This window comes from Pelobates fuscus, chromosome 7 (genome assembly GCF_036172605.1).
Source record: "Pelobates fuscus isolate aPelFus1 chromosome 7, aPelFus1.pri, whole genome shotgun sequence".
Classification (NCBI taxonomy): Eukaryota; Metazoa; Chordata; class Amphibia; order Anura; family Pelobatidae; genus Pelobates; species Pelobates fuscus.
Window position 1 is genome coordinate 201407024 of NC_086323.1, and position 27293 is coordinate 201434316.

Sequence of the window (27293 nt, forward strand, 5' to 3'; positions counted from 1 at the left end):
CTGCTCTGTGTCAGTGTGTATCAGGGGTTTTGAGGACAGGCGTCAATCCATATCTGCCAAGTGACCCTATGTAGGGGGAACAGTCCCTATTCTGCTCTGTGTCAGTGTGTATCATGGTCTCTGTGGACGGTGAACAGTCTCTATTCTGCTCTGTGTCAGTGTGTATCATGGTCTCTGTGGACAGGGAACAGTCTCTATTCTGCTCTGTGTCAGTGTGTATCAGGGATCATTAGGATAGGTGTCAATCCATATCTGCCAAGTGACCCTATGTAGGGGGAACAGTCCCTATTCTGCTCTGTGTCAGTGTGTATCAGGGGTTTTGAGGACAGGTGTCAATCCATATCTGCCAAGTGACCCTATGTAGGAGGAACAGTCCCTATTCTGCTCTGTGTCAGTGTGTATCAGGGATCATTAGGATAGGTGTCAATCCATATCTGCCAAGTGACCCTATGTAGGGGGAACAGTCTCTATTCTGCTCTGTGTCAGTGTGTATCAGGGGTTTTGAGGACAGGTGTCAATCCATATCTGCCAAGTGACCCTATGTAGGGGGAACAGTCCCTATTCTGCTCTGTGTCAGTGTGTATCAGGGATCATTAGGATAGGTGTCAATCCATATCTGCCAAGTGACCCTATGTAGGGGGAACAGTCTCTATTCTGCTCTGTGTCAGTGTGTATCAGGGGTTTTGAGGACAGGTGTCAATCCATATCTGCCAAGTGACCCTATGTAGGGGGAACAGTCCCTATTCTGCTCTGTGTCAGTGTGTATCAGGGATCATTAGGATAGGTGTCAATCCATATCTGCCAAGTGACCCTATGTAGGGGGAACAGTCCCTATTCTGCTCTGTGTCAGTGTGTATAAGGGGTTTTGAGGACAGGTGTCAATCCATATCTGCCAAGTGACCCTATGTAAGGGGAACAGTCCCTATTCTGCTCTGTGTCAGTGTGTATCATGGTCTCTGTGGACGGTGAACAGTCTCTATTCTGCTCTGTGTCAGTGTGTATCATGGTCTCTGTGGACAGGGAACAGTCTCTATTCTGCTCTGTGTCAGTGTGTATCAAGGATCATTAGGATAGGTGTCAATCCATATCTGCCAAGTGACCCTATGTAGGGGGAACAGTCCCTATTCTGCTCTGTGTCAGTGTGTATCAGGGGTTTTGAGGACAGGTGTCAATCCATATCTGCCAAGTGACCCTATGTAGGGGGAACAGTCCCTATTCTGCTCTGTGTCAGTGTGTATCAGGGGTTTTGAGGACAGGTTTCAATCCATATCTGCCAAGTGACCCTATGTAGGGGGAACAGTCCCTATTCTGCTCTGTGTCAGTGTGTATCAGGGGTTTTGAGGACAGGTGTCAATCCATATCTGCCAAGTGACCCTATGTAGGGGGAACAGTCTCTATTCTGCTCTGTGTCAGTGTGTATCAGGGGTTTTGAGGACAGGTTTCAATCCATATCTGCCAAGTGACCCTATGTAGGGGGAACAGTCCCTATTCTGCTCTGTGTCAGTGTGTATCAGGGATCATTAGGATAGGTGTCAATCCATATCTGCCAAGTGACCCTATGTAGGGGGAACAGTCTCTATTCTGCTCTGTGTCAGTGTGTATCAGGGGTTTTGAGGACAGGTGTCAATCCATATCTGCCAAGTGACCCTATGTAGGGGGAACAGTCTCTATTCTGCTCTGTGTCAGTGTGTATCAGGGATCATTAGGATAGGTGTCAATCCATATCTGCCAAGTGACCCTATGTAGGGGGAACAGTCCCTATTCTGCTCTGTGTCAGTGTGTATCAGGGGTTTTGAGGACAGGTGTCAATCCATATCTGCCAAGTGACCCTATGTAGGGGTAACAGTCCCTATTCTGCTCTGTGTCAGTGTGTATCATGGTCTCTGTGGACAGGGAACAGTCTCTATTCTGCTCTGTGTCAGTGTGTATCAGGGGTTTTGAGGACAGGTGTCAATCCATATCTGCCAAGTGACCCTATGTATATCTGCTGTCAGTACACAGGAAAAGTTTAAATATTTCTTGTTCTACGTTCTCTGCAACTCCACGCACCAACTCATCCAATACGTGAAGATCTGGGGTTTCTCTGACTCTCCTCAGTAGTGTATCAAACAGAGTCTGCACTGTGGTAACACGGACATCTTCATGACATAACTCAACTATTTGCAGATAGGCAGTCTGCAGCTTCTCTTTCACCTGTTCTCTTCTTTCTCTTATGCGTATTCTTGTCTATATGCAGGTGGTCTCTTGCCTTTCTTTTAACCAATTCGTTCCTTCCATATGGTTTCAAAAGATCTCTGGCATCATTACTTTCAACGCAAATAACGTCATCATAGTTAGTCTCCTCATTATTCACCGGGAAGAGAGTGTTTGCACTGACTACCCACAGCATGCTCTTGCCATTGCCTACTCCACCTTCAACGACAGGGTGCAAGTCCCAAGGAGAAGGATCATTCACTTTATTATCTGTCTTTATTTCACAAGTAGTGCCTGGAACATCCTCATGGGTCACAAGATGTAAATCTGGACTAATGTCAACCCCAGGGTCTGGAAAATCATCAATTTGAAATTTTTTGAATAATCCCAGTGGGCTGCCACATTCTTCCTCCTCTGATGGTATTAAAGTTTGCAGAGATTCACTATGGGGTGGTGTCAAGCATTTTGGAGAACAATTAAGCATCTCCATCCCAATACGTTTCAGATGTCCTATCAGCTCTTCCACCCTATGCGATACTATGGGCAGGCTACCCGTGACGTCATTACTCACGGCCCTATTTCACGCGGACACTCTGTGTCAGTGTGTATCATGGTGTCTGTGGACAGGGAACAGTCTCTATTCTGCTCTGTGTCAGTGTGTATCATGGTCTCTGTGGACGGTGAACAGTCTCTATTCTGCTCTGTGTCAGTGTGTATCATGGTCTCTGTGGACAGGGAACAGTTTCTATTCTGCTCTGTGTCAGTGTGTATCAGGGGTTTTGAGGACAGGCGTCAATCCATATCTGCCAAGTGACCCTATGTAGGGGGAACAGTCCCTATTCTGCTCTGTGTCAGTGTGTATCATGGTCTCTGTGGACGGTGAACAGTCTCTATTCTGCTCTGTGTCAGTGTGTATCATGGTCTCTGTGGACAGGGAACAGTCTCTATTCTGCTCTGTGTCAGTGTGTATCAGGGATCATTAGGATAGGTGTCAATCCATATCTGCCAAGTGACCCTATGTATGGGGAACAGTCCCTATTCTGCTCTGTGTCAGTGTGTATCAGGGGTTTTGAGGACGGGTGTCAATCCATATCTGCCAAGTGACCCTATGTAGGAGGAACAGTCCCTATTCTGCTCTGTGTCAGTGTGTATCAGGGATCATTAGGATAGGTGTCAATCCATATCTGCCAAGTGACCCTATGTAGGGGGAACAGTCTCTATTCTGCTCTGTGTCAGTGTGTATCAGGGGTTTTGAGGACAGGTGTCAATCCATATCTGCCAAGTGACCCTATGTAGGGGGAACAGTCCCTATTCTGCTCTGTGTCAGTGTGTATCAGGGATCATTAGGATAGGTGTCAATCCATATCTGCCAAGTGACCCTATGTAGGGGGAACAGTCCCTATTCTGCTCTGTGTCAGTGTGTATCAGGGGTTTTGAGGACAGGTTTCAATCCATATCTGCCAAGTGACCATATGTAGGGGGAACAGTCCCTATTCTGCTCTGTGTCAGTGTGTATCAGGGGTTTTGAGGACAGGTGTCAATCCATATCTGCCAAGTGACCCTATGTAGGGGGAACAGTCTCTATTCTGCTCTGTGTCAGTGTGTATCAGGGGTTTTGAGGACAGGTTTCAATCCATATCTGCCAAGTGACCCTATGTAGGGGGAACAGTCCCTATTCTGCTCTGTGTCAGTGTGTATCAGGGATCATTAGGATAGGTGTCAATCCATATCTGCCAAGTGACCCTATGTAGGGGGAACAGTCTCTATTCTGCTCTGTGTCAGTGTGTATCAGGGGTTTTGAGGACAGGTGTCAATCCATATCTGCCAAGTGACCCTATGTAGGGGGAACAGTCTCTATTCTGCTCTGTGTCAGTGTGTATCAGGGATCATTAGGATAGGTGTCAATCCATATCTGCCAAGTGACCCTATGTAGGGGGAACAGTCCCTATTCTGCTCTGTGTCAGTGTGTATCAGGGGTTTTGAGGACAGGTGTCAATCCATATCTGCCAAGTGACCCTATGTAGGGGTAACAGTCCCTATTCTGCTCTGTGTCAGTGTGTATCATGGTCTCTGTGGACAGGGAACAGTCTCTATTCTGCTCTGTGTCAGTGTGTATCAGGGGTTTTGAGGACAGGTGTCAATCCATATCTGCCAAGTGACCCTATGTAGGGGGAACAGTCCCTATTCTGCTCTGTGTCAGTGTGTATCAGGGGTTTTGAGGACAGGTGTCAATCCATATCTGCCAAGTGACCCTATGTAGGGGGAACAGTCCCTATTCTGCTCTGTGTCAGTGTGTATCATGGTCTCTGTGGACGGTGAACAGTCTCTATTCTGCTCTGTGTCAGTGTGTATCATGGTCTCTGTGGAAGGGGAACAGTCTCTATTCTGCTCTGTGTCAGTGTGTATCAGGGATCATTAGGATAGGTGTCAATCCATATCTGCCAAGTGACCCTATGTAGGGGGAACAGTCCCTATTCTGCTCTGTGTCAGTGTGTATCAGGGGTTTTGAGGACAGGTGTCAATCCATATCTGCCAAGTGACCCTATGGAGGGGGAACAGTCCCTATTCTGCTCTGTGTCAGTGTGTATCAGGGATCATTAGGATAGGTGTCAATCCATATCTGCCAAGTGACCCTATGTGGGGGGAACAGTCCCTATTCTGCTCTGTGTCAGTGTGTATCAGGGGTTTTGAGGACAGGTTTCAATCCATATCTGCCAAGTGACCCTATGTAGGGGGAACAGTCCCTATTCTGCTCTGTGTCAGTGTGTATCAGGGGTTTTGAGGACAGGTGTCAATCCATATCTGCCAAGTGACCCTATGTAGGAGGAACAGTCCCTATTCTGCTCTGTGTCAGTGTGTATCAGGGTCCCTGAGGACAGGTGTCAATCCATATCTGCCAAGTGACCCTATGTAGGGGGAACAGTCCCTATTCTGCTCTGTGTCAGTGTGTATCAGGGGTATTGAGGACAGGTGTCAATCCATATCTGCCAAGTGACCCTATGTAGGGGGAACAGTCTCTATTCTGCTCTGTGTGAGGAGGAGGAACGGGAAATGAGTAGCTCGGCATCCAACCTTGTGCAAATGGGGTCTTTCATGCTGTCGTGCCTGTTCAGGGACCCTCGTATAAAAAGGCTGAAGGAGAACGACCTGTTCGGGGTGTCCACGCTACTAGACCCCCGGTATAAGCAGACAGTGGCGGAAATGTTACCGAATTACAAGTCGGAAAGGATGCAGCATTTGCAAAATAAATTAAAAAGTATGCTTTACACAGCGTATAAGGGTGATGTCACAGCACAACGGGAATCTAACAGGGGAAGAGGTGGAAGTCATCCTCCTCCTCCTCCCACGACCACGCCATATCTGCCAAGTGACCCTATGTAGGGGGAACAGACTCTATTCTGCTCTGTGTCAGTGTGTATCAGGGTCCCTAAGGACAGGTGTCAATCCATATCTGCCAAGTGACCCTATGTAGGGGGAACAGTCCCTATTCTGCTCTGTGTCAGTGTGTATCAGGGATCCTTAGGATTGGTGTCAATCCATATCTGCCAAGTGACCCTATGTAGGAGGAACAGTCCCTATTCTGCTCTGTCTCAGTGTGTATCAGGGTCCCTGAGGGCAGGTGTCAATCCATATCTGCCAAGTGACCCTATGTAGGAGGAACAGTCTCTATTCTGCTCTGTGTCAGTGTGTATCAGGGATCCTTAGGACAGGTGTCAATCCATATCTGCCAAGTGACCCTATGTAGGAGGAACAGTCCCTATTCTGCTCTGTGTCAGTGTGTATCAGGGATCCTTAGGATAGGTGTCAATCCATATCTGCCAAGTGACCCTATGTAGGAGGAACAGTCCCTATTCTGCTCTGTGTCAGTGTGTATCAGGGTCCCTGAGGATAGGTGTCAATCCATATCTGCCAAGTGACCCTATGTAGGAGGAACAGTCCCTATTCTGCTCTGTGTCAGTGTGTATCAGGGTCTCTGAGGACAGGTGTCAATCCATATCTGCCAAGTGACCCTATGTAGGGGGAACAGTCCTTATTCTGCTCTGTGTCAGTGTGTATCAGTGATCCTTAGGATAGGTGTCAATCCATATCTGCCAAGTGACCCTATGTAGGGGGAACAGTCTCTATTCTGCTCTGTGTGAGGAGGAGGAACGGGAAATGAGTAGCTCGGCATCCAACCTTGTGCAAATGGGGTCTTTCATGCTGTCGTGCCTGTTGAGGGACCCTCGTATAAAAAGGCTGAAGGAGAACGACCTGTTCTGGGTGTCCACGCTACTAGACCCCCGGTATAAGCAGACAGTGGCGGAAATGTTACCGAATAACAAGTCGGAAAGGATGCAGCATTTGCAAAATAAATTAAAAAGTATGCTTTAAACAGCGTATAAGGGTGATGTCCCAGCACAATGGGAATCTAGCAGGGGAAGAGGGGGAAGTCATCCTCCTCCTCCTCCCATGACCACGCCATATCTACCAATTGACCCTATGTAGGGGGAACAGACTCTATTCTGCTCTGTGTCAGTGTGTATCAGGGTCCCTAAGGACAGGTGTCAATCCATATCTGCCAAGTGACCCTATGTAGGGGGAACAGTCCCTATTCTGCTCTGTGTCAGTGTTATCAGGGATCCTTAGGATAGGTGTCAATCCATATCTGCCAAGTGACCCTATGTAGGGGGAACAGTCTCTATTCTGCTCTGTGCCAGTGTGTATCAGGGTCCCTAAGGACAGGTGTCAATCCATATCTGCCAAGTGACCCTATGTAGGGGGAACAGTCCCTATTCTGCTCTGTGTCAGTGTGTATCAGGGATCCTTAGGACAGGTGTCAATCCATATCTGTCAAGTGACCCTATGTAGGGGGAACAGTCTCTATTCTGCTCTGTGTGAGCAGGAGGAACGGGAAATGAGTAGCTCGGCATCCAACCTTGTGCAAATGGGGTCTTTCATGCTGTCGTGCCTGTTGAGGGACCCTTGTATAAAAAGGCTGAAGGAGAACGACCTGTTCTGGGTGTCCACGCTACTAGACCCCCGGTATAAGCAGACAGTGGCGGAAATGTTACCGAATTACAAGTCGGAAAGGATGCAGCATTTGCTAAATAAATTAAAAAGTATGCTTTACACAGCGTATAAGGGTGATGTCACAGCACAACGGGAATCTAACAGGGGAAGAGGTGAAAGTCATCCTCCTCCCACGACCACGCCATATCTGCCAAGTGACCCTATGTAGGGGGACAGTCCCTATTCTGCTCTGTGTCAGTGTGTATCAGGGGCTTTGAGGACCGGTGTCAATCCATACCTGCCAAGTGACCCTATGTAAGGGGAACATTCCCTATTCTGCTCTGTGTCCGTGTGCATCAGGGGCTCTGAGGACAGGTGTCAATCCATATGTCAAGGTGTCAATATGTCATATGTCAGGTGTCAATCCATATTCATTGCGATTTAGGAATGTTAGGTGATTTCTGCCCTTTATGGATTAAAACCAGACTCTGCATCAACTGTGTAATTTTCCATGGGAGTTTTGCCATGGATCCCCCTCCAGCATGCCACAGTCCAGGTGTTAGTCCCCTTGAAACAACTTTTCCATCACTTTTGTGGCCAGAAAGAGTCCCTGCCCAAAATTCGCCTGCCCATTTAAGTCAATGGCGGTTCGCCCGGTTCGCCGGTTCGCGAACATTTGAGGAAGTTCGGGTTCGCCATTCGCGAACCGAAAATTTCGGGTTCGCGACATCACTCGACACCAGATATGACTGGCAATGTGCACTGGCAGAGGTTGGCAGAGTACACGCTGTAGGCCTGACACCCGCTTGAAGGACACTGACTGCTATTAGATTACAGTCAAAAAGTTTTTTTTGTTTTTAAATGCACGCTATTGTGACACCAGATATGAGTGGCAATGTGCACTGGCAGAGGTTGGCAGAGTACACGCTGTAGGCCTGACACCCGCTTGAAGACAATTAACTGCTTTTCAATCTATAACAGTGAAAAAACTTTTTTTGTTTTTAAATGCAAGCTATTGTGACTCCAGATATGAGTGGCACTGTGAACTGGCAGAGGTTGGCAGAGTACATGCTGTAGGCCTGACACACAGACGCTTGCAGACAACTAACTGCTATTCAATCTATTACAGTGAAAAAAAAAATGTTTTTAAGTGCAAGCTATTGTGACACCAGATATGAGTGGTGGCACTGGGCTAGTGGGCACATTATCCACTATGAGCCTGACACAGAAGCTGGCAGGCAGGCAACTGCAATTAGATTACACAGAAAAAAAAAAAAACCCAAAAAAACAGACTGATGTTCTAGCCCTAAAACGGGCTTTTTGGGGTGCTGTCCTTACAGCAGAGATCAGATGAGTCTTTCAGGACTGTAGTGGACACTGAATATACTATCCTAGCTATCCATTTCCCTATCAAATCAACAGCAGCTACACTTTCCCACCTCTCACTAAGAATGCAGCTTCAGAATGAATCTAAAATGGATGCTGTCCAGTAGGTGGGAGGGTCTGCTAGGGAGGGTGTGCTGCTGATTGGCTGGAATGTGTATGCTGACTGTGAGGCACAGGGTCAAAGTTTACTCAATGATGACGAATAGGGGCGGATCGAACCGCGCATATGTTCGCCCGCTGTGGCAAACGCGAACACGCTATGTTCGCCAGCGAACCGTTCGGTACATCACTAATGGAGACTCTGGGAGAGACATGGAGACACTGAGACAATAAGGAACAATGAGATACATTGAGAAACTAATGGACACAGAGAAATGGAAACACTGGGAGACTAAGGGACACTGAGAGACAGGAAGACACTTTAAGACAGGGAAACAGTGGCAGGAGAATCAAACAGTAAGTAGTTTTTTGGTGATTTTACAGCATTTTCTCTTATGTCAGTCCTTGTGATTAACAACCTGTGATGTGACGCATGCATAATTAATTTTGCAAATTAGTATGGCCGGTGTTTTTTCCCAAGGAAGGGGGCAACCCTAATCGATACTCAGTATTATTATACAGAGCAACATGTTTATTATCAGCGTATAGATACTCAGTGTGACGGACCGCCTGGCACCCCGACCGGATACCTCCGAAATTCTCTGCATCCTAGTACTTGCGAGCACCATAAGCACTGCACTGGAACACCATAATTACTGTAAACCCCACGAACCGCCGCAGCTTGGTTGAGGTCTCGCCGTCCTCCACCTACCCGGGACCCAAGACCAGGATCCAGCTTACAGTGGGTAGACCTCACCTAGTCCAGAGAGCATCTTTTGCAGAGAACAGAGAGTGTTTATTATCAGCGTATAGATACTCCGTATTATTATTATACAGAGCAGCATGTTTATTATCAGTTTATAGATACTCCGTATTATTATAGAGAGACACATGTTTATTATCAGTGTATAGATACTCAGTATTATTATACAGAGCGACATGTTTATTATCAGTGTATATATACTCAGTATTATTATACAGAGCGACATGTTTATTATCAGTGTATAGATACTCAGTATTATTATACAGAGCGACATGTTTATTATCAGTGTATAGAAACTCTGTATTATTATACAGAGCGACATGTTTATTATCAGTGTATAGATACTCAGTATTACTACACAGAGCGACATGTTTATTATCAGCGTATAGATACTCTGTATCATTATACAGAGCGACATGTTTATTATCAGCGTATAGATACTCCGTATTATACAGAGCGACATGTTTATTATAAGAGTATAGATACTCAGTATTATTATACAGAGTGACATGTTTATTATCAGCGTATAGATGCTCAGTATCATTATACAGAGCGACATGTTTATTAGCAGTGTATAGATACTCAGTATTACTACACAGAGTGACATGTTTATTATCAGCGTATAGATACTCTGTATTATTATACAGAGTGACATGTTTATTATCAGCGTATAGATACTCAGTATTATTATACAGAGCGACATGTTTATTATCAGCGTATAGATACTCGGTATTTCTATACAGAGCAACATGTTTATTATCAGCGTATAGATACTCAGTATTATTATACAGAGCGACATGTTAATTATCAGCGTATAGATACTTAGTATTATTATACAGATCGACATGTTTAGTATCAGTGTATAGATACTCAGTATTAATATACAGAGCAACATGTTTATTATAAGCGTATAGATACTCAGTATTAATATACAGAGCAACATGTTTATTATCAGCGTATAGATACTCAGTATTATTATACAGAGTGACATGTTTATTATCAGCGTATAGATACTCGGTATTTCTATACAGAGCAACATGTTTATTATCAGCGTATAGATACTCAGTATTATTATACAGAGCGACATGTTTATTATCAGCGTATAGATACTCAGTATTATTATATAGATACTCAGTATTATTATACAGAGCGACAAGCTTATTATCAGTGTATAGATATTCGGTATCATTATACAGAGCGACATGTTTATTATCAGTGTATAGATACTCAGTATTAATATACAGAGCAACATGTTTATTATCAGTGTATAGATACTCTTTATTATTATATAGAGCGACATGTTTATTATTTAGCGTATAGATACTCAGTATTATTATACAGAGCAACATGTTTATTTTTTAGCGTATAGATACTCAGTATTATTATACAGAGCAACATGTTTATTATCAGCATATAGATACTCAGTATTATTATACAGACTAGTGACTTCATTATTATGTGGATACTTTGTTGTATACCAGCAGTCCCCTCTAGGGGAGCTTTGCACAATGCACAGTTTGTCCCTAACCAGCTCCTGTAGTAAGTGTGCAAGGCATGCTGGGATGGATACACCCCCTAGATTTGCTCTCTTCCCAGTGTGTGTATGGAGGTCGGCCATGTTGGGTGTATGTTACAGCAGGAATGTGTATATCAACAAAGGGATCGAACATAATATGTGACTTGTGATCAATAAATCCTGGCTGATTAATAGACGGTATGTTATTGTAAGTCAGCTATCATCAAACATAACAGGTACTCGGTATTATTATACAGAGCGACATGTTTATTATCAGCGTATAGATACTCAGTATTATTATACAGAGCAACATGTTTATTATCAGTGTATAGATACTCGGTATCATTATACAGAGTGACATGTTTATTATCAGCGTATAGATACTCCGTATTATTATACAGAGCGACATGTTTATTATCAGCGTATAGATACTCGGTATTATTATACAGAGCGACATGTTTATTATCAGCGTATAGATACTCAGTATTATTATACAGAGCGACATGTTTATTATCAGCGTATAGATACTCAGTATTATTATACAGAGCGACATGTTTATTATCAGCGTATAGATACTCAGTATTATTATACAGCGACATGTTTATTATCAGCGTATAGATACTCAGTATTACTACACAGAGCGACATGTTTATTATCAGCGTATAGATACTCAGTATTATTATACAGAGCAACATGTTTATTATCAGTGTATAGATACTCGGTATCATTATACAGAGTGACATGTTTATTATCAGCGTATAGATACTCCGTATTATTATACAGAGCGACATGTTTATTATCAGCGTATAGATACTCGGTATTATTATACAGAGCGACATGTTTATTATCAGCGTATAGATACTCAGTATTATTATACAGAGCGACATGTTTATTATCAGCGTATAGATACTCAGTATTATTATACAGAGCGACATGTTTATTATCAGCGTATAGATACTCAGTATTATTATACAGCGACATGTTTATTATCAGCGTATAGATACTCAGTATTACTACACAGAGCGACATGTTTATTATCAGCGTATAGATACTCAGTATTATTATACAGAGCAACATGTTTATTATCAGTGTATAGATACTCGGTATCATTATACAGAGTGACATGTTTATTATCAGCGTATAGATACTCCGTATTATTATACAGAGCGACATGTTTATTATCAGCGTATAGATACTCAGTATTATTATACAGAGCGACATGTTTATTATCAGCGTATAGATACTCAGTATTATTATACAGCGACATGTTTATTATCAGCGTATAGATACTCAGTATTACTACACAGAGTGACATGTTTATTATCAGCGTATAGATACTCTGTATTATTATACAGAGTGACATGTTTATTATCAGCGTATAGATACTCAGTATTATTATACAGAGCGACATGTTTATTATCAGCGTATAGATACTCGGTATTTCTATACAGAGCAACATGTTTATTATCAGCGTATAGATACTCCGTATTATTATACAGAGCGACATGTTAATTATCAGCTATAGATACTTAGTATTATTATACAGATCGACATGTTTAGTATCAGTGTATAGATACTCAGTATTAATATACAGAGCAACATGTTTATTATAAGCGTATAGATACTCAGTATTAATATACAGAGCAACATGTTTATTATCAGCGTATAGATACTCAGTATTATTATACAGAGTGACATGTTTATTATCAGCGTATAGATACTCGGTATTTCTATACAGAGCAACATGTTTATTATCAGCGTATAGATACTCAGTATTATTATACAGAGCGACATGTTTATTATCAGCGTATAGATACTCAGTATTATTATATAGATACTCAGTATTATTATACAGAGCGACAAGCTTATTATCAGTGTATAGATATTCGGTATCATTATACAGAGCGACATGTTTATTATCAGTGTATAGATACTCAGTATTAATATACAGAGCAACATGTGTATTATCAGCGTATAGATACTCAGTATTATTATACAGAGCAACATGTTTATTATCGGCATATAGATACTCAGTATTATTATACAGAGCGACATGTTTATTATCAGCATATAGATACTCAGTATTATTATACAGAGCGACATGTTTATTATCAGTGTATAGATACTCAGTATTATTATACAGCGCGACAAGCCTATTATCAGTGTATAGATTCTAGATATCATTATATAGAGCGACATGTTTATTATTTAGCGTATAGATACTCAGTATTATTATACAGAGCAACATGTTTATTTTTTAGCGTATAGATACTCAGTATTATTATACAGAGCAACATGTTTATTATCAGCATATAGATACTCAGTATTATTATACAGCGCGACATGTTTATTATCAGCGTATAGATACTCAGTATTATTATACAGACTAGTGACTTCATTATTATGTGGATACTTTGTTGTATACCAGCAGTCCCCTCTAGGGGAGCTTTGCACAATGCACAGTTTGTCCCTAACCAGCTCCTGTAGTAAGTGTGCAAGGCATGCTGGGATGGATACACCCCCTAGATTTGCTCTCTTCCCAGTGTGTGTATGGAGGTCGGCCATGTTGGGTGTATGTTACAGCAGGAATGTGTATATCAACAAAGGGATCGAACATAATATGTGACTTGTGATCAATAAATCCTGGCTGATTAATAGACGGTATGTTATTGTAAGTCAGCTATCATCAAACATAACAGGTACTCGGTATTATTATACAGAGCGACATGTTCATTATCAGCGTATAGATACTCAGTATTATTATACAGAGCAACATGTTTATTATCAGTGTATAGATACTCGGTATCATTATACAGAGTGACATGTTTATTATCAGCGTATAGATACTCAGTATTATTATACAGCGACATGTTTATTATCAGCGTATAGATACTCAGTATTATTATACAGAGCGACATGTTTATTATCAGCGTATAGATACTCAGTATTATTATACAGAGCGACATGTTTATTATCAGCGTATAGATACTCAGTATTATTATACAGAGCGACATGTTTATTATCAGCGTATAGATACTCAGTATTATTATACAGAGCGACATGTTTATTATCAGCGTATAGATACTCAGTATTATTATACAGAGCCACATGTTTATTATCAGCGTATAGAAACTCTGTATTATTATACAGAGCGACATGTTTATTATCAGTGTATAGATACTCAGTATTATTATACAGAGCAACATGTTTATTATCAGTGTATAGATACTCAGTATTATTATACAGAGCGACATATTTATTAGCAGTGTATACATACTCAGTATTATTATACAGAGCGACATGGTTATTATCAGTGTATAGATACTCAGGATTACTATACATAGCGACATGTTTTTCAGTGTATAGATACTTACAGGTTATACTCAAAAAAATAGAATATCGTGCAAAAGTTCATTTATTTCAGAAATGCAACGTAAAAAGGGAAACTAATATATGAGAGACACATTACATGCAAAGCAAGATAGTTGAAGCCGTGATTTGTCATAAGTGCGATGAATATGGCTTACAGCTCATGAAAACCCCAAATCCACAATCTCAGTAAAGTAGAATATTGTGTAAAGGTGCGATATTCTAGGCTCACAGTGTCCCACTCTAATCAGCTAAGTAAGCCATAACACCTGCAAAGGGTGTCTGAGCCTTTAAATGGTCTCAGTCTGGTTCAGTATGAATCACAATCATGGGGAAGACTGCTGACCTGACATTTGTGCAGAAAACCATCATTGACACCCTCCATAAGGAGGGAAAGCCTCAAAAGGTAATTGCGAAGGAAGTTGGATGTTCCCAAAGTGCGGTATGAAAGCACATTAATAGAAAGTTATGTGGAAGGGAAAAGTGTGGAAGAAAAAGGTGCACAAGCAGCAGGGATGACCGAAGCCTGGAGAGGATTGTCAGGAAAAGGCCATTCAAATGTGTTGGGGACTTTCACAAGGAGTGGACTGAGGCTGTAGTCAGTGCATCCACACACATAGGGATATTGGACATGGGCTTCAGATGAGGTATTCCTCTTGTCAAGCCGCTCCTGAACAACAAATAACGTCAGAAGCATCTTACCTGGGCTAAAGAAAACAAGACCTGGTCTTTTGCTCAGTGGTCCAAAGTCCTCTGTTCTGATGAGAGCAACTTTTGCATCTCATTTGGAAAACAAGGACCCAGACTCTGGAGGAAGAATGGAGAGGCACACACTGCAAGATGCTTGAAGTCCAGTGTGAAGTTCCACAGTCTGTGTTGATTTGGGGAGCCATGTCATCTGCTGGTGTTGGTCCACTTTGCTTTATTCAGTCGAGGCCTGGACTGACCTGACCTGACCTGAACTCCATAGAGAATCTATGGGGCATTACCAAGAGAAAGATGAGATACATGAGACCGAACAATGCAGAAGAGCTGAAGGCCGCTATTGAAGCATCCTGGTCTTCCATAACACCTCAGCAGTGCCACAGGCTGATAGCTTCCATGCCACGCCGCATTGAGGCATGAATTGCTGCAAAAGGGGCCCAAACCAAGTACTGAGTCCACATGCATGCTTATACTTTTCAGAAGTCCAATATTGTTCTATGTACACTCCTTGTTTTATTGATCGCATATAATATTCTAATTTACTGAGATTGAGGATTTGGGGTTTTCATGAGCTGTAAGCCATAATCATCGCGCTTATGACAAATCACGGCTTGAATTATCTTGCTTTGCATGTAATGCGTCTATCTCATATATTAGTTTCCCCTTTTATGTTACATTACTGAAATAAATGACCTTTTGCACGATATTCAAATTTTTTGAGTATCCACTGTATGTTGTTTCCCCAGATCGGGGCTATTAGGAGATATAACTTTTGTGGGGTTATGTGAGTTTTGGGGATACTCTCGGGTTACCTGTAAATTGTGTACTTTTTCACCTAGAGATGATTGAGTTAGTACAGTATCTATCTCAATTATAACTCAGGAAGAATGGAGGGATTATGTGATTATGAGAGTGATATACATCTGAACATCACTGTCATTGGTCTATGTCTGTATCTTGTAAGTTCCCCACAAGGTCCATGTGGGAGTACCCCTTGCATGGGGAATTGCATGAAAGGCCAGTGTGGCACCATTAAAATGAATTTCCTTGCTTTCCCTCATCATAGAGTCTCATCTGCACATGCTATAATCACCAAGTTCTTGTAAGAGCTATACTATCCTGGGAAATCGGAAAACATCACTCTGGACAGGGGGAAAAGAACGTCTCAGGCAGCGAAACCCCTCATACTCTTGGGGTAGCCGCAACAGTAGATCTGCGTAGTCTTAAATGTGTGATATCTAGTATTATAGAGTAGTTATATGGCACTCTTGTTTATATCACAGACGCTCACGTTGGTTGGAGCAACAGTTTGCACTTTTTTCACATCAAGCACTTTATATGTGTGACAGATCCATCTGTATAGACTTATATTGCTGGTTCGTCTGTTTGCCTTGATTTCCATGGATTTCCTGTCCGTATGCCCCTGTTCGTGTGTTTCCCCAAATACCGATTGAAACTACCGAACGGAGGGCCACCCAGGAGAGGAGTGTGCTGCTAGTTAACTTATTGACCTCTATTAGAACGTTGCGGTTAACCGCAGACACCTCTCCATTCCATTCGTACGGGTGGTCGTCGTTCGTATGCCGACCACGAGGCGCGGCCATTTTGGGACACGAGGAGAATCAGCGGTGTTCGGTGTAAAACCTATGGAACTAAAAACGGATACTTTATCTGCCGAACACCGCTGGAAGTCGCCGCCAGCCTCCTATTTCGTCGAGCCGTACGATCACCGGTCAGTTCGGGAGTTTCTACCATTCGTATGGACTTTACCCAGATAGCCGTCCCATGGAGTCATTCGTATACCGAAGGACTTGTGAAAGACTTTGACTCCATGGCGATTGAACTAGGTACATCGGATCTGAGCGCTATTCGGTAGAAATATGCACTCAGATCCAGGCTATCTGGGGATCGGCTGGATTATTAAAACTGCATATCTGGAGAAAGGGGATTATTCACTAAACGGCTGCTTCGTTCCCCTGGCGGTGAGTGTCGTAACAATTGGTGGCAAGCGACGGGATGAATCCCACCGCCCTGAAGGCCAGCTACACATCCCAGGTTGGAAATGCAGTATGAAGAATTAAGGCGTGCTACCCCTGAAGATATATTGGAACGCAGAGGACGATCAGCGAGTAATCTCAAGAAAAGAGAGATTATTTCTATACTATTGGAGATGGATGCAGCACAGGGAATGGAGAGAGCTAATGTGCCTGGCATACTGGATTTAACACCCGAGGAGATACAATTTAACTGGGAAGTCCAGATAAGGCTGGCACACTTTGGCCCCCAACCCTGCAGCAGATATTGTGGTTCAAGTGCAAGCCGCAGTAGCAGCACAACAGGCGCTCCAGGGAAGAGGAGCTGCAGCAGCAGAGGTACCTTATAATAATAATGGAAGGAGAAAGGTACCATTTTCTGCTTTTAGAAATTTTGTTGAAACAGAAGGAGAGAGAGATGGGTTCCTGGCTGATTTTGAAAGGCAGTGTGCCTTACACCAGGTACCCGCAGAAGAACGGGTCACTATCCTCTCTCGGAAATTATCCGGCCGATGCACGAAAGCTAGACCAGACAGCAGCCAAGGTCCCTACCCGAGTGGAGTACAAACCGGCAGCACCTCCAACCACTACTGTGTATCACCCCCCAGCGCAACGCACCCCCACAATGCCACTAGCGAACAACTATGTTCAGCCAGCCCGATTCAACGCCCGGGATTACTCTCAGCAGATCCGGTGCTATGGATGCAAACAGTTGGGGCACAAGAGACTGGAGTGCCCATTGAACAATGCCAACCAAGCACAGTCATGGAGAAGACCAGCCGGCGGAAATCAGCAGCCACCCCAGCCTTCCGTTCACTGTTTTGAGCAGGAGGAATTTTGAGGTATATTACACGAGGCAGACCCAGTGCAAGCAGCCCAGCAAGATAACGCCAACAGCACAGACAGACCGTTAAGCTGAATGGTAAAGTGGTCACTGGTCTGAGGGACACCGGAGCCACTATGACCCTGCTCCAAAATAACCTTGTTTCCGAACACCAGCATACTGGAAATATTGTAGCAGTAAGGGTAGCAGGAGGTGCCGTGTTCCGTCTGCCTGTTGCCCGGGTTCATTTGGATTGGGGAGTGGGCTCTGGACATGTGAATGTGGGGGTTATGAAGGACTTGCCTGCTGATGTTTTGCTTGGGAATGATTTGGCCCCTTTAGTTTCCGCATATGCTCCAATGGGACCTGCTGATGTCAACCCAGTGACGACCCGTGCTCAGACCCGTGCTGCCGGAACCAGCCCACCTGCTGCTGAGACCCAGGTAAAACCCGATTCCCCGACTGATACCCTAGGGCAGACTTTTTGGAGTTTGGGAGGGAAACCCAGGCAGATCCGACTCTCCAGAAGTATAGGGACAGGGCAGATACTGGAGAGGAAGGAGTAGATGGGGAAGCGATATGAGTGGGTGGGGGACAGGTTATATAGGATCCCTAAACCGTACCAGAAAAGTGTTGCCCATCCGCATAATCGACAGCTGGTGGTGCCCGCAAAATACCGGCAGGAGATTCTGCGGATAGGGCATGATGTTCCGTTAGCTGGACATCTTGGGTCCCGCCGCACAGCCTATAGGATCATGCAGAACTTCTTTTGGCCAAGTTTTAATCAGGCTGTGTGGATATATTGTAGTACGTGTGACACTTGTCAACGGGTAGGAAAGCGGGGGGACCACCCCGGAGCTAGGCTTATGTCTATGCCTATCATTGGGGAGCCCTTTGCCTGCATAGCCGTTGACATTGTGGGTCCACTGGCCAGGGCTAGTCCATCCGGTAAGAAATATATTCTCACCGTGGTGGACTATGCCACTCGCTATCCAGAGGCAGTAGCGCTGTCTAACATAGAGGCAGAGACAGTTGCTGATGCCCTGGTTAGGATTTTTACCAGGGTCGGGTTCCCTAAGGAGATTCTCTCTGACCAGGGAACCCAATTTACCGCTGTGCTCACTCAGCAGCTGTAGAGGGTATGCGGCATTAAACCGATACTTAGTTCCCCATACCATCCACAGACTAACGGTCTCTGCGAGTGATTTAATGGCACCCTCAAACAGATGTTGAGGACCCTTTCTGACACTTGCAGGGACTGGGAGCGATTCCTGCCTCATCTGTTTTCTTACAGAGAGGTGCCCCAGGAATCTACTGGGTTCTCCCCCTTTGAGTTGCTTTATGGGAGAAGGGTCCGCGGACCCCTAGATCTCATTAGAGGCCACTGGGAGGGGGAGACAGAGCAAGAAGGGACCCCCATAGTACCGTATGTCCTGGAACTCCGGGACCGCATGGAGAAACTGTCTCTGATGGTAAGAGAGAATCTCCAGGTGGCCCAGGGGAGACAGAGGCGATGGTACGATCGGGGTGCCCGGCAGCGGGTCTTCCAGGTGGGGCAGAAAGTGTTGGTGCTCAAACCTGTGAAGGCAAACAAGATGCAAGCATCTTGGCAAGGCCCGTATAAAGTGTTAGCTCAGGTGTGTGATACTACCTACCTTATAGCCAGCTGTTCAGATGAGAGGATCCAGCGATCCTTTCATGTGAACATGCTAAAGGAGTATCAGGAGAGACCAGAGAATGTAGCTGCAGTATGTGCCCCGGCTGCAGACGACCCAGAAAACTTACCCATTCCCGATTTTGTAGAGAGGGACTCCCAGACTGACCTTACTAGCCTTGTACAGCTAGGGGACAGGTTGAGCCCCACAGAGAAGGGACAGGCAAGACCGCTTCTGTGGGAGAAGCAGGCGACGTTCTCCCAAGAGCCCGGCTACACTACCCTAGCTGTACATAAGGTAGAGAGACCCCTGGACAGAACCCCCTGCGACAAACCCTTATCGTATCCCTGAAGCAGTCCGAGAAGGAATGCGGAAGGAGATACAGGAGATGACCCAGCTTGGGGTCATCGAACACTCAGCCCTTGGGCTTCCCCTGTAGTCCTGGTGCCTAAGAAAGATGGGACCACCCAGTTCTGTGTGGACTACAGCAGGCTCAACGAGCGGACCACCACTGACGCCTACCCGATACCCCAGGTAGACGAATTGCTAGACCGCATTGCCAGGGGACGCTATCTGACCACCATAGACCTGTGTAAGGGTTACTGGCAGATCCCCCTGGCCGAGGACGCTATCCCCAAGTCGGCCTTCGTCACCCCATTTGGCTTGTACCAATTTAAGGTCATGCCATTTGGGATGAAGAATGCCCCGGCCGTAGCTAACTGGCCCACACCTATCACTAAGACCCAAGTATTAGCCTTCCTAGGGACAGCAGGGTATTACAGACGCTTTGTCCCCAACTACAGCTCTATCGCTAAACCCCTGACTGACCTGACTAAGAAAAATCTCCCTAAGCAGGTCCTGTGGTCTCCAGCTTGTGAAGCTGCGTTTCAAGCACTTAAGCAGGCTCTTGTAAATGCCCCTGTCCTGGCTGCCCCAGTCCCTAACAAACGTTTTCTCGTACACACAGATGCTTCCATGTATGGACTGGGGGCTGTGCTGAGCCAGGTCGGGGAAGATGGAGGAGAGCACCCTGTCGCATATCTCAGTAGAAAGCTGTTACCCCGTGAAGTGAGTTATGCGGCAGTGGAGAAGGAATGCTTGGCCCTGGTCTGGACATTGAAAAAGTTAAGCCCTTATTTGTATGGACAGGAATTTTCCCTTGTGACGGACCACAATCCCCTTGTCTGGCTTAACCGGGTCTCAGGACAATGGTAGACTGCTGCGGTGGAGTTTAGCATTACAACCATATAACTTCACCATCAGCTACCGACCCGGTAAGCAGAATGGGAATGCAGATGGATTGTCTAGGCAAACCGAGGTTCTTGCTACCTCCTAGTCCGGTCATCCCCAAGTTAACCCGCCAAAGGGTCAAGCCGGGTCTGCCGGAGTGTCCCACAAGGGGGGAGCCGTGTGACAGATCCATCTGTATATACTTATATTGCTGGTTCGTCTGTTTGCCTTGATTTCGATGGATTTCCTGTCCGTATGCCCCTGTTCGTGTGTTTCCCCAAATACCGATTGAAACTACCGAACGGACGGCCACCCAGGAGAGGAGTGTCCTGCTAGTTAACTTATTGACCTCAATTAGAAAGTTGCGGTTAACCGCAGACACCTCTCCATTCCATTCGTATGGGTGGTCGTCGTTCGTATGCCGACCACGAGGCGGCGGCCATTTTGGGACACGAGCAGAATCAGCGGTGTTCGGTGTAAAACCTATGGAACTAAAAACGGATACTTTATCTGCCGAACACCGCTGGAAGTCGCCGCCAGCCTCCTATTTCGTTGAGGCGTACGAACACCGGTCAGTTCGTGATTTTCTACCATTCGTATGGACTTTACCCAGATAGCCGTCCCATGGAGTCATTCGTATACCGAAGGACTTGTGAAAGACTGACTCCATGGCGATTGAACTAGGTACATCGGATCTGAGCGCTATTCGGTAGAAATATGCACTCAGATCCAGGCTATCTGGGGATACATTACACGAACCATATGCATTCGGTATTTCTGAAATTATGTATTTTATTGTATTTTTCTTATTATGTTTTAAAATGGCGTTTGTCTCTATCCTGGGAGATAATTAGGTTTCTTCCTAATTATCTCCAGGATAGAGAAGAAGGATTTATGGGTAAAATGGGAAGGTCTTATATTAAAGCCACTGCGATTGGCTACTGTCCAATATATTGTACAGTCTTCCACAAGGTCCCCTAGGGGAGTGTCCACCTTGTGGAGACCCGCATAAATACCGGGCAGGTAGCCCCCAATAAACACATTCCTGTTTGACCTTCAAGACGGAGCTTGGTTTCGTTTGTGGAGGGATTTATTATTGGGACAGTACTTTTCGTTATTTCTAGCGGTGAAAGGATTTAGACTGAATTGCTGATCGGGAGTTGCCGCGTTCGTATGCTCCGTTCGGGAGTTTGACGATCGGCTGGATTAAAACTGAATTTCTGGAGAAAGGGGATTATTCACTAAACGGCGTCTTTGTTCCCCTGCCGGTGAGTGTCGTAACAATATGTCATAATTTTTCATGCACTGTACAACTGTCCTTACTTATGATCCATGGCTGCGTTCCCCAGCCTTGATTATTTTCACATTGAAGATTTTTTCATATTTGCGAATAAGGTATATTCACCATATTTATTTTAAAATAGTAGAGTAGTAAAGTTAGGTCTTCAGCACTTTATGGTAGTGGTGTTATATAACATTACATTTAAACTATTTCAAACATTACACACAAAACAAGGTAAAGTGAAAAGGTTTCCCTAAAATCTAATATATATATAAAAAAAACAGGTTTTACACAAACAACTCAGTGCAGCTAAAAAAAAACACGCAAGTGCTTTGTCACTAAAAACACTTAATACATACGTAGGAATAGGAAAATGGATAAGGTTATTGCGCACACTGTGATGTAAGATGTTATTGATATACGGTAGCTGATATATCCAATGCAGTGTAAACATAAAAAACTATCAGGGCAATATGGACACCTAAAACAACAAGTAAAATAAATAAGAACACTCACAATCCGATTGAGCATCTGTGGGATGTGTTGGAACAACAAATCCGATCCATGGAGACCCAACCTTGCAACATGCAGGACTTACAGGATGTGCTGCCAGAAGTGTCAGGTCCCCTGCCCCCGCGCCGCTCGCAGCGACCTTGCTTACCTCATCACAGCAAACGGCGTCATCTGGTCCCTGTCTCCAGACTGGCAGTGTGTCTGATGCTGTACGCTCCAGAGCAGCTTACTTATATGTGTGCTGCACACAGTGATGACATCAGAGACCACAAGGAAGGAAAGAAACTCCTCCCACGTGTTCACCCTGTGTGTATATAAGCTAACCTCTCCCTTGCCTCAGTGCACTGTTGTGGTCTTTCGTTTACCATTAAGCGTTGCACTTGTTATTTGGATTTCCTGGTTTCTGATATTTGTCTTTGTCTCTCGTTATTCCATCTCTCTGTTTCCCTTGATCTCGGCTTGTATTTTGACTATCCCTTTTTGCATAACCCGGCCATTCTAAGGATCGATATTGCAATTCTCTCTTCTCTGTCCTCTCTGCGAAGCCACAGTACACGTTCAGAGGTCTTATTGAGTCCATGCCTCTATGACACAGAGCTGTTTTGGCAGCATGAGGAGGACTTACAAGATATTGGGCAGATGGTTTTAATGTTGTAGCTGACAAGTGTATTTTGTATGGCAGTGTACTATAACATTATACATCTGAAGGCCATAAAATAAGTTCAAATTGTGATGGGATTCCAGCATGGTTACAAATTTTAGTAGCCTGAAATCTCCACAGGGCATAGGCTAATTAGTATCTGGTTACAAACAGTTGGATGAGTCATCAGTGTGCAGGAATGCTGAAACTGAAATTGCACTGATTTCCTTTGTCTTGAATGAGCCATGTGGTTTAACCAGATGTACAAGTCTATATTCTGCTCATGATTGGTTAAAGGTATATGTGGGTGTAGCTATTGATGGGAGGAGCTATATTGCTATATAAGAAATGTACACCATGTGTTGGTCTCTCAGATAATTTTTGGAACAGGAGTTCATCTGAGACCCGATAAAGGCCTCTTGCATCCATTTCTCTGTGTTTGGTTTTTGCTAGTTTACTCGGTAACAAAATGTTTCCAAGAGACCTGCAATTATAATTTCAGTACCCCTTATATAGTCCATTCATATCTTGCTCTATTAATTATTTGCTGGTAAAGCGGCATGCAACAAGGGCCAGATTAAGATCCCATTGGACCTGGTGTTGACCATTATGATGGGCCTAATTACAAAATGTTAATGAGAGAAAACACTAACAGTCATATCCCAAGCATCATGTATCTGGCGGAGGTGATGTTGTAGGGAAACTCACAGAATGCAGCTATATGAAAACACATACATCTCTCGCTTTCATCTCTCAATTAAATCCTTACCCCCTAACAGCAGGTTCTGTGAAGCAGAATGTCAGTGGGTGGGTTCAAAAGGTAGACCACTTACGCGAGTCACGTAACTAGTACCACCCAAAGGATCAAACATGCCCAAAAAGGAGGCATGTCTGCCTGAAGAATTAGGTTAGCCAGGTGTGAATGCATGACTGGCTGCCTGCCAATCATGTATGCTGGCCAACAAAGGGCATACTATGCAAACCGCACCCTGAGCTTGGCATAAATGCGTCTAATGATGCACTTGCTCCATGCTTCCTAATGATTGTCTCCTAGCACTCACTTTTCCAGTCCTCTCCTTACCTTCTTACTAGCATGCAGAAGCTTCTGTTTTACAGTCTGTAATATAGGAAATATGTATGTAGTGAGGGTAGAAGAAAGGGACCATGCCACAGTGTTGGAGAGACTGAAGCAGCATTTGTATAGTGCGCAAAGTCAGCTTTACCTTAAGTAATTTAATTGTCAGCAAATCCACACAAGTTTTATTCCCTGATGAATGGGTGTACAGGATATATGAGCTGGTCCAGCAGGACTATGCTTACCGGGTGGTATGTGGTTCAGCAGTACCCATGGCTAGCAGATGCCGACCCTCCAGAAGGTGATAACTATGATGGCTGTTGTGAGAGGACTTTGAGCATAATATTGTTTGAGAGTCCTGAGGAGTTTAGAATCTGGGACATCCATAACAATAGGGAAGAATTGCCGGATCCCTCAGAAGCTACCGAGCTGGGACCAGACCAGCATAGCTTTCTTAGTAGAATTTTGCAATAACGAGTGGAGTTCTGATCTTAGGGATAGTAGTTTGCGTTAGTACGTATCTGATATGGTGAGTTTGTGGGTGTCTTCAGTATGTTTTTTTTATCACCTAGACGTTGGGTATTTTATTAGGTCTTTCCTTTTTGCTATGTGTGCCCTATTTATTGAAATGTCTCCTGACAACCGATTTGTGTGCTTCCTATTGAACGAAAGGGGAGGTATCTGGGGTTTTGTTTTCCCTAAAGTAATGGGTAATGGTGGAGAGGATATCTATCCTGATCTGTTCAGATTGCAATAGATTTAGGGTTAAGTTTCCACTGGTCTTTGGTGCGTGGCAGGGAAGGTGTGATAAAAGAAAAAACAGGGAGTGATCAGACCATATAATGCTGCCAATGGAATAATCCATTACCAGCGAGTGGCCAATGTGGGAGACCAGGAAGAAATCAATTCTGGTTTATGTATGATTAGGGTTGGAGAAGAAAGTATAATCCTAAGTGGTAGGGTGAAGTATCTTCCAGCAATCCACCAGTTGGTGAGAATGCTGTGAGGATATTTATGGGGTAATATATATTACAATTAATATTTTATTAAAATAAAAATTATCAAAATCATTTTATAACTTTTTTTTTTTTTCAATTGTAACGGCTACCCCGATAGAGAGAGGGTTTCTGCCGTTGAAGACGTCCTTTTTCCCTGCAAGCTGCTGTGGAGAAGTAGGCTGATGTAATCCCATCCACGATATCCAGAGCGAAAATCAGGTTCAGCTGTAACAGGAGCAGAATAACATCCCCAAATAATCCCCTTCCAAGAACGAGACGAGGCTACGTTATGAAGGGTCAAGATGAACTGAGGACTGGAACACCCAGCCTGCTTTTTATTAGAAAAGGGTACACACAGGACACTCCCAGGGGGAGGATAAAAACAACCAATTATGCACAGGGTAACACCCCCACGTCTCCTCCCCTCAGATAACCACATAACACAATTATAACATACAATATTTTACCCCAGTTCTGGATGTACCCCAAAAACAGGGGGTACACCTTTAAGTCCGGCACCGCTTGAGAAGTCTTGGTTAGGGGAACACTCTGTCCAAAAATCAGCCCGTTTGGATGAATGGTTCGGGAGTTACAGAGTTTCAAAGTTTTGACCGACCGCACAGACCAACTAGCCGAAAATAGTTCCATGAGTTTTGGCCTTGCGGTCGGTCTCTGTCCGCACGGTAAAAAGGTACGAAAATCTTGCCATCCATTCGAATCGCGGGGTTCGCTGAAATCCCCATAGATGATTGAGTATAACTACCGAATGGTGGGACGTTCGGTAGTTTCCGTGCGAACATATGGAGGTCTGGAGGACTCAGCGGTGTTCGCCTGTTTGCGTATCCGTTTTTAGTTCCATGCGGTTACAGGCAAACACCGCTGTTCGTACACAAGATGGCCGCGAACACGTGTAAAGTCCCGAAATGGCGGCCACCTATATTTCACATACGGACTTCGTACGAAATCATACGAACAGAGGAATGAAACGAATAGATGATTAAGTTGTAATTCCCTTGTTTGCTTCACAGCCACCAGAGGTTTGTAAGGATCTGTTACACTGCTCCCCTTTTGTGGAACACTCCGGCAGACCCGGATTGATCCTTTTCGGGTCGACTTGGGGCTGTCCGGTCCCTTGTTAGGGCAATAGTTCTGTTTGCCTGGACAGACCATCGGCATTCCCATTAAACCTGCCAGGGCGGTATTGAATGGAGAAGTTGTAGGGTTGCAGTGCTAGGCTCCATCTCAATAAGCGTCCATTATCTCCAGCTACTCTATTTAGCCATACCAGGGGGTTATGGTCGGTGATTAGTGTAAATTCTTGTCCGTACAAATATGGGGTGAGTTTCTTTAATGCCCAGACCAGGGCTAAGCATTCCTTTTCCACTGCCGCGTAGCTCACTTCTCTAGGTAACAGTTTTCTACTGAGATACGCGACAGGGTGCTCGCCTCCATCTTCTCCGACCTGGCTTAGAACTGCCCCCAGTCCATACATGGATGCATCTGTATGAACGACAAATCTTTTGTTAGGGACGGGGGCAGACAGGACAGGTGCATGAATTAGAGCATTCTTTAGGGCCTGAAAGGCGGTTTCACAGGCGGGAGACCACAGGACTATCCTAGGCAAGTTCTTTTTGGTTAGGTCTGTCAAGGGTTTTGCGATGGTGCTATAGTCAGGGACAAACCTCCTATAATATCCTGCTGTCCCCAAAAATGCTAAGACTTGAGTTTTGGTGTGGGGTGTGGGCCAATTAGCTACAGCTTCAACTTTAGCGGGTTCTGGGCGCTGCTTCCCACATCCCACCCGGTGTCCCAGGTACTGGACTTCGGCCATGCCGAAGTTACACTTTTCTGGTTTCAGAGTCAAGCCTGCGGCCCGAATCTGATCCAGTACGGCCTCTACATGCCTTAAGTGCTCTCCCCAGGTTTCGCTATAAATCGCAATGTCATCCAGGTACGCGCAAGCGAAATCCTGGAAGCCATCAAGGAGGCGGTCCACTAAGCGCTGAAATGTAGCCGGGGCATTT

At 44.5% G+C, this 27293-nt stretch overlaps 2 protein-coding genes across 3 annotated transcripts in view; one reads left to right on the top strand and one right to left on the bottom strand.

Moving 5' to 3' along the window:
• Positions 1–27293, top strand: part of LOC134569295 (uncharacterized) — a 732490-nt gene that overhangs the window by 588399 nt on the left and 116798 nt on the right. Inside the window, exon 7 of the mRNA XM_063428214.1 lies at positions 24325–24335. Coding sequence (XP_063284284.1) covers positions 24325–24335 — 11 coding nt within the window. The remainder of the gene's footprint in view (positions 1–24324; positions 24336–27293) is intronic.
• Positions 1–27293, bottom strand: part of LOC134568458 (oocyte zinc finger protein XlCOF7.1-like) — a 724127-nt gene that overhangs the window by 376997 nt on the left and 319837 nt on the right. The gene's annotated exons all lie outside the window — the stretch shown is intronic.